At 46.2% G+C, this 8374-nt stretch overlaps 1 protein-coding gene across 1 annotated transcript in view; it reads right to left on the bottom strand.

The window, feature by feature from the left end:
• Window positions 1-2581: 2581 nt before the first annotated feature.
• Window positions 2582-8374, bottom strand: part of Gramd2b (GRAM domain containing 2B) — a 62241-nt gene continuing 56448 nt past the window's right edge. Inside the window, exons 12-14 of the mRNA XM_005356119.3 lie at window positions 8151-8255; window positions 7849-7942; window positions 2582-3720 (exon numbers count right to left, since the gene is read on the bottom strand). Of these exons, the coding sequence (XP_005356176.1) occupies window positions 3679-3720; window positions 7849-7942; window positions 8151-8255 (241 nt within the window). The 3' untranslated portion in view covers window positions 2582-3678. The remainder of the gene's footprint in view (window positions 3721-7848; window positions 7943-8150; window positions 8256-8374) is intronic.

Below are 8374 nucleotides of genomic sequence, written 5' to 3'. Positions count from 1 at the left end.
TGGAGCCTGTCCTGGAACTAGCTCTTGTAGACCAGGCTGGTCTTGAACTCACAGAGATCCGCCTGCCTCTGCCTCCCGAGTGCTGGGATAATAGGTAGAAGGGGCTGGAGAGACAGCTCAGCGGTTAAGAGCACTTGTGGCTCCTGCAGAGGCCCTGTGTTTGGTTCCCAGCACCCACATGCTGGTTTACAATCACCTGTAACTACACTGCCAGGGAATCTGCTGCTCTCCTTTGGTCTCCACCAGCACCAGGCATGTACAAGAGATACATTCATACATGCAGGCAAAACAACTCACATACACAATAAGATACACACATCTTTAAAATCTTAGGCAGAGTGATGGCAGGACAAATGGATGCAGACTTCCCCATGCCGCATTTTCTCATACTTAAGTGTATTAAGGCCACTTCCAGAAAGAATTGTCAAAACGAGGCTTTCTGACTAGATTCTTAAAGCCCTAAAGGATAAGAGCTGTGTGATTCATAAAGACCCATTCATACAGGGGCTTTATCTGCAGACAAGGGCTACAAGGGCCATTTCATCCCCCATTTGTCAGGATCATATACAAAATATCAGTGTAGTGGATTCTCTCTCTCTCTCTCTCTCTCTCTCTCTCTCTCTCTCTCTCTCTCTCTCTGTCTCTCTCTGTGTGTGTGTGTGTGTGTATGGGGGTGGGGGAGAGGGAGACTACATTAAGTAGTTACAAATACAAAAGATAAGAAAAACCACAATAGAAAAAGTGGTTTTCTGTTGCGAGCAGTGAGACCCCAGATCCTGAATTTCTTGTAATCCCCTGATCTGAGTGCCTACAGCTGCTCTGAGCACGAGACCTTCAGGAGTTCCTGATGGCAGGAGAGTGGTTTCTGGTGGATTTTGGCTGGGGCGTGACTGTCTCTATATAATCTGCCTTTGAACACAATAAAGGGGGCATTCTTGGGGAATTCAAGGATGACCCGTGTCGCTGTCTCTCTGTGTATTTTAACCTCCAGCCCCCTTGCCCGAAGCTCGCGAACTGGGTGCCAGCGCACAGAGCGCAGACACGGGGGCGCGGTGCGCGGCAGTTTTCGGTCTTTCTGCCCACACTATTGAAAAGGCTTTGCATCTAGACACAACAAAGACAGCCTGGATATCCGGGCTATCAAAGATGCTGTATTAAGCTGTAGGGGCGGCCTATGCTCGAAACCCAGCCCCAGGGAAGCTGTGGTAGGGGACGGCAAGCGCGATGCCAGCCTCGGCTCTAGCAGTTAATCTAGCCACAGCATTAGTATCGGGATACATGCTTAGAAGCAGTACATAAGGGGCTGTCAAGATGGCTCAGTGGGTAAAAGAGATTGCTGCCAAACTTAATAACTTGAATAGATTCCTGGGATTCATACGGGGCTAGAATCGACTCCTGCAAGCTGTCACCTGTGCGTCGTGCACATGTATGCTGCCCCCTCCCATGAGATAACTGTAATAAAACCCGGGGGGGGGGGAGCAGCTCATGAAAAGATATTCTGGGCTGGCGAGATGGCAGGAACTCTAACAGGGAGGTATGCAAACGGTGACAAGGTTCCACAATGGACCTTTCTTAAAAACTGCTCAACTGGGCGGTGGTGGCACACTCCTTTAAACCCAGCACTCGGGAGGCAGAGGCAGGTGGATCTCTCTGTGAGTTCGAAGCCAATCTGGTCTACAGAATGAATACCAAGACAGCCAGGTCTGTTACACAGAGAAACCCTGTCTCAAACAAACAAACAAACAAACAAACAAACAACAAAGCCACACCAAAACAAAACCTGTTCTGCTACAGAAAGTTTCCAAGATGGAGGCTGAGTGTGACATGTGGCTTTAAACCCAGTACTTGGAAGGCAGAGGTAGGTAGACCCCTGTGAGTCAAAGAATAGCATGGTTTATAGCAGGTTCCAGCAAGAGCTACATAATAAGACTCTTTTTCAAAAAAATATTCTCCCATGCAAAACTGCTATCTACCTGGTTATTGCTTTAAGATGAATCTCTAGATGGCAGAGCCCTTAACAGTGGGGCCAGGGAGGTCTGAGTGGGTAAAGGTGCTCATAATAGAGCAAGCCACATGATCTAAGTTTGTCCCTGGGAGCTGTGCTTCGGAGAGAACTGACTCCCGGAAGCTGTTCTCGCTGACCTGCTCGTGTGCACAAATGCACACATGCAGATAAAATTAAAAAGCAAAACAAAGCAAACCATGGCACATCAGGAGGAAACTACTGCCCAACAATCGAAGCTTCACCATACCCACGCAAGCACTCTGGTCTTGGATAATTTCGGTTCCGTGAGTAAAATGGGCAAGAGGACGGCAAACTATCCTGTCTGAGGCTAAACACCTCATAAAATGTCAATTAAACTTAGGATTCAAACACTTATCTACTGAATGCAATGTTCATTTTCTTTCCTTGATACCATTATAATGCCCCCATTTGTTTTTTAATTTTTGAAATAAATCCTCTGTGGCGGCGGAGGCGGGGAGTATAGTATGAAGTTGCGAGTCATCGTGTGGAGGCGAGGAGATGTAAGCCTTAGGTAAAAGAATTTACAAACCAAGGAAACAGTTAAGTAGAGCGTTTTAGCCAATGAGTATTTATTAAAAGCCCGTGCACCGGGCACAGTTACCCAGTGGGCTGACAAGTTCAAAGGACGTAACCGCTCCACTTATTAGCTTATCTGATTAAACAAAGTACATTTCACAGAAATGATTATAAAACGCATTGCAGAGAGAATGGTTTACACTTACAGATCTTACGGTACCCTAAATAATTATTAATAAAAAAAAATCCAACCCATACTGTAAGTAAAGTTAGCAAAACCACCACTTATTGCTTTATTGTAGGAGGAGGGCGTTCGATTACCATGGAGTTGAGGGAGTAACACAGACATCCTGGTTCCACACTGCCACCGTAGCCCACTACAATCTTAAGAACAGTACTTTTCCATAGCATAGAAAATCACGGTCACAACTTTTGGCTTAAAGATTAGTTTTGGTTTCAGAGCGAATCTGATTCAGTATTTCCGTCTCCCACCTCAAGGATTCCTGATCGGAGGTAGGGGAGAATCACTCCGATTAAGTACTAGACCCGGGGAACAAAACAGCAGAACACAAACGGAACATTTAATTCACTTTATCAGACGTGCTTACAAAATGGAACTGAGAAACTGAAACGCACAGATGAAAGAAATCTGGACATAAAGAGCGGGGGTGGGGGGGGTAGAGTCAAAAACATTGAGGTTCGAAGCAAGTCTGCTCGTTTGGAGCTATTCAGTGCCTTGTTGGAGGCGCATGGCTAATTCTTTAAAGGACCGTATCGAGTCTTAGGTCTGAAGGTTGGTTGGGACGTGAAGGGAGCAAAGAGGAGGCTGGGTAGGGCTGAAAAGCATGGAGTGCAGGGTTTACTGACGCTACAGGCGTCCTCCAGAACCTTGCTCACCTTCCGAGATGGGTCTGTTTTCTTCAGGCAGCAGCAGAGACAAGGTCAACTTTTATTGCACAAAAGCAAAATTATTCCCTTTCCCCCCTTTCTGAGCTGGAGACCTCCAAGCGCGAACACAGCTGGATTCTCAGTCTCTTGCGCCTCTGGCCAGCAGGGGGCGCATAACAGACTCTCTCGGGAAGCACCTTCTTCAAGGGAAAACATGAGGTATTATGTTGGCCCCAGGATCTGGTCACTCAGTCACCATTCTCAAGCAGCTTTTGTAAGTTGTTTTGTATCTTGAGACAATAAAAGAGATGCCATTGTTAGAAATTACAGTATGTCTCTTAAGAGTATATTTGCTACGGCTGGGAAATGCTAGACCTTATCCTACCTAGAATAAAAAGCTATGTGAAGGTTAAATTTAAATAAAGCTCCACCCTGTGTTTTTAACTAGCGTCATGATGTTTAGCAATTCTATTACCTGTTGCTTTGCATAACATCCACAGAAGACTGGCTTCCAGAAATACCAACTACCCCATGGTCTACAGTCCACAGTTGGGCATTAAAATGCTCTCAGAGAACACAGAATAGGTCAGTTTTAAGGAATTAAGAGCAAGAGATTCTGAACCAATATTATGATCGGGTAGAGAACCCTGTGGATAAAAAAAGAATATACTCTACAGCCTGGTATTTGTGTGTGTAATGCCCTCTTCTGCCTCAAGGGGGCACTTGCACACATGTATTGTATATACATACATGCAGGCAAACACTTGCCACTAAAGTAAAAACAAATCTGGAAGCATTCTGAGCTGGTGAGATGGCTCAGCAGATGTCCCAGCTAGCTTCAATGTCACCTCGTCACTTACCTGGAGACACCTGGGAAAAGGGAACTTGAGTTGAGAAACTGCCTCAATCAGGCTGGCGCAACCCCGACTGTGAGACATTTTCTTTTTAATTAATTTTTTCTCATTTATTTTATATACCGACCATAGTTTTCCTTCCCTCCTCTCCCATTCCCCCCTGAGACATTTCTTAATTGGGTAATCTTCACCCAACTCAGGGGGCGATGCCATTCCTAGGCAGGTGAGCCTGGGCATACGAGACGTAACTAAGATCTGAGCTCCCAGCACCCAAATGGTAGCTTACTACTGTCTGTAACTCCAGTTTTGAGATGTGTGTGTTTGTGTGTGTATGCCTCCAACTCCCTCTTCTGGCCTCTCTCTATATTGCATATATGAGGTGCAAATACAAACACAGAGTCAAAACACTCAGATACATAAAATAATTTTTTTTTTTTAAGACAGGGTTTCTCCGTAGCTTTTGGTTCCTGTCCTGGAACTAGCTCTTCTAGACCAGGCTGGCCTCGAATAAAATAATTTTTTTTAAATCTAAAAAAAAAAAAAAAATGGGTGTGGGGAGAGATGCCTCAGTGGGTCAGAGTACGGGCTGCTTTTGCAGAGGACTTGGTTTTGGTTTCCAGCATTCACACAGTGGCTTACAGCTGTCTGTAACCACAGCTACAGGGCATCTGGTACTCTTGTCTGTTCTCCCTAGGCACCAGGCCCACACGTGGTGCTTGCGTACACACGCATGCAAAATACTCGGACACATAAAATAAAATAAGTCTCAGAAAGGGAGAAAGGCTGGCTGGGTGGTGGAGGAGGTGCACACCTTTAATCCCAGCCCTCGGGAGGCAGAGGAAGGTGGATTCCTATCAGTTCGAGGTCAGCCTGGTTGGTCTATAGAGCGAGTTCCAGGACAGCCAGAGTTACACAGAGAAACCCTGTCTTGAAAGAAGAAAGAGAGAGAGAAAGAAAGGTAACTGAGCAGGCTAGTGGGCAGCATTTCCTCCCTCGTGGCCTCTGCTTCCGTGCCTTCCTTGGATGATGGACTGTAAGCTGAAATGAGCCCGTTGTGTCCCTGCCCCCCGCCCAGTTGCTACTGCTCAGTGTTCTATTATGGCAGCAGAGAAGCAAAATGGGACAGGGACCTATATCACTTTGCCTGTGTCTATCACTAAGTCACTGCAGTAATTCTCAACTCTAGACTACAAGCTTAGGGGTTAGTTCTGGCTGTCAAGCCTGACTACCTGAGTTTGAACCCTGGAACCCACATTGACTCCCACAAATTGTCTTCTGACTCCCATGTGTGCGCTGTGGTATCACGTGCATGCACACACGTGTGCTTGTGAGCACACACACACACACACACACACACACAAATAAACGTGGAAAAGAAGCAAACAATGCCAGGCAGTGGTGGCACATGCCTTTAACCCCAGAAATCAGAAGGCCAAGGCAGGCAGATCTCTGAGTTTGAGGCCAGCCTGGTCTACAAAGTGAGTTTCAGAACAGCCAAGTACACACACAGAGAAACCCCGTCTTGAAAAACTGAAAAAAAAAAAAAAAGAGAGAGAAAGAAACATACCTATAGAGACAAAAAAAATCACAACACAAACAAAAGAGATAAATAAGCAACTGATAGCGAAAACTTCAGCAGTCAATAAATATATTAAATGCTGATTCTCAGGAGTATTAGAAAATACAAATAGGGGCCATGAAGGTGGCTCCATGGGTAAAAACGCAGGCAGAGCAAGTTTGTTCAACTTCAGTTCTGTTCCTGGGACCCATTCAAGAAAGAACTGACTCCCAAGAGTTGTCCTCTGACCCCTACCACGTGTTAAGGGACCCATGCTCACACACTCCTTATACTTCCTCACATCGCATAATAATAATAAACAGAAAATAGAAAGAAAATTTATAACGGGATTCAATTTCACGGTGTCAGATGGGCGGTCCCGGGCCAGCGTGGCGTGACCGACTTCGTGGGAGGTTACCCTTGGATTTCCTGTGAAGGTGACTGAAGGGGGGGCAGGGACAATGAACAGAAACGGGGAGCAGAGCCCCGGAATGATCACGAGGTTTAGATACGACCAGTCTCTTACAGCAGAAAGGAATTGCTGTAAAGAGCTGAGTCATGCCTCAGGATTTCCCACAGTGCATCTCGGTTGGCCTTTTCATTCCCGGGCTGTGCCAGGCTACAGCTCAAGCGCCTCTGGGAACATTTTGACCCAAATCTATGTTTTACAGACTCTGCTTTGGGATGCATGTGGCCTCCCTTCATTTCCAGCAGCCTCTCTAGCCGCCCAGCTGGGCGTGGCTTGAGCCCCACACAGACGTGCCAACTGCGGATGGGGAACAAATCTTTCTGCCGTGTCCAGGCAGGGGCTTGGCACAGGCGGAGGGAGAAAGGCGAAAGGATTCTGTGTGCTTCCGATCCAAAGGACAGCATTTACAAGTCAGAAGGAGTGAAATTGAAAAACAACAGTGCCCCCCCACCCCCACCCCCTGGAGAGCCCCAGGTTAAAGCACTGGGGCAAAACCAAAGGAGTTACCAGATGGGAAAGGAACGGAACTGTTTGAAAGGAGAAATAAACCCTGATACTTAGGTGTATCTCTAGGACAGTTATGAATTACCCTCTCCTCATTCATCCTCTTACCAAATCAAATCTAGGAATGAAGCTAAGGACAGAGTTGACCCAGGGAAGATATTCTGGAGATAGAAGCATATGAGCACTAAATCAGAAGGCAGATTTACTTATTGTTAGGATTGAACCCACACCCTCTTGAATGCTAAAGATCACTGAGCCCATTCCAAGCAGAGGATCCCTCACCCCTCCAAGACAGGATTTCTCTGTGTAGCCGTGGCTAGCCTAGAACTCACTTTGCAGACCAGGCTGGCTAGAACTCATAGATCATCTTTCCTCTGCTTCTCAAGAGCTAGGATTAAAGGCGTGTGTCACCATACCCAGTTTTTAAAAAATGATTTTATTCATTATTTTATGTGTCTTCACATAGACATACATACATGTCTATGTGAAGATACATGTGTATGTGAAGGTGTCGGATCTCCTGGAACGGGAGTTACAGACAGGTGTGAGCTGTCATGTGGAAGCTAGGGATTGAACCCATGTTCTCTGGAAGAGCAGCCAGTGCCCTTACCTGCTGAGCTGTGTGTGCAGCCCCTAAAGCAAGCAGGAGACTTCTAACCACAACTTGGCCAGTGGTTCAAATTCTAGGCCCCCAGATAACAGCCTTCTAGCTGGAGCAAAGTAATTTAAAACTTTATTTCTTATGAGCCAGGGTAGTGACAAGGATTAAACACAATATTCATGTGAGCGGAGTCTCCACTCTGAGGTGAGTCAGGAGTCTCTAGTTGACTCCCTAATGCATCCCTCCACGAACCCCAGTGCCACTGATCACTGACCAGTGGTCTGATGTACAGCCAGGGACACAAATGACAGAGCAACCAGATCATCATTTTGTGGGGAGATTAAATTCTATTTCTTTATGGAACTAAAAATGACCAGTGGCCATCGAAAGGAATGACCAGGTTGCTCCTGTACTCAGGAAAGATCGACTTACCTTTTCTAATTTCACTATGTTAGCTGTAAGCTCTTGGCAAAGGGCCTCCACATTTAACTGCACTTGTGATCCCAGTCCTGATGGGACTGGCTGCCTGTAGGGAAAAAGAGAAACCTCAGTTAGTACAACCATGGCAAAAAAAAGGCATGGGTTGTTAAGTTTGAATAGAAAACCATAGGCTAGAGGAGAGGACAGGCAAGTGCTTCATACAGAACGGTTTCTTGGTGTTTCCCAAGGAGGACTCTAAACTTAGGACAGTTGTTACGCTAATCCGAAGAGCAAGCACTGGGAAGCCGTCTTACTCAGTATTGTAGGGCTCCACAATGGACGTCAGGGACCCCAGGCGCTCCTCCAGAGTGTTAATTCTGTGTCTCATGTAGAAGGTCGAGATGATCAGTGCACAGACACTAGAGGGGCAACGAGACATTTCCAATACGTTACTGGCCAGGAACCGATGTTTAAAAAACAATGAACTCAGAGCCATTCTTTTTCTACTTTGGGAGCGTTTTCAAAAATAATCAAAGGC

The sequence above is a fragment of the Microtus ochrogaster genome, chromosome 18 (genome assembly GCF_000317375.1).
Source record: "Microtus ochrogaster isolate Prairie Vole_2 chromosome 18, MicOch1.0, whole genome shotgun sequence".
NCBI classification, from domain to species: domain Eukaryota; kingdom Metazoa; phylum Chordata; class Mammalia; order Rodentia; family Cricetidae; genus Microtus; species Microtus ochrogaster.
Note: the sequence above shows the minus strand (reverse complement) of the source record. Positions and strands in the feature narration are given on the sequence as shown.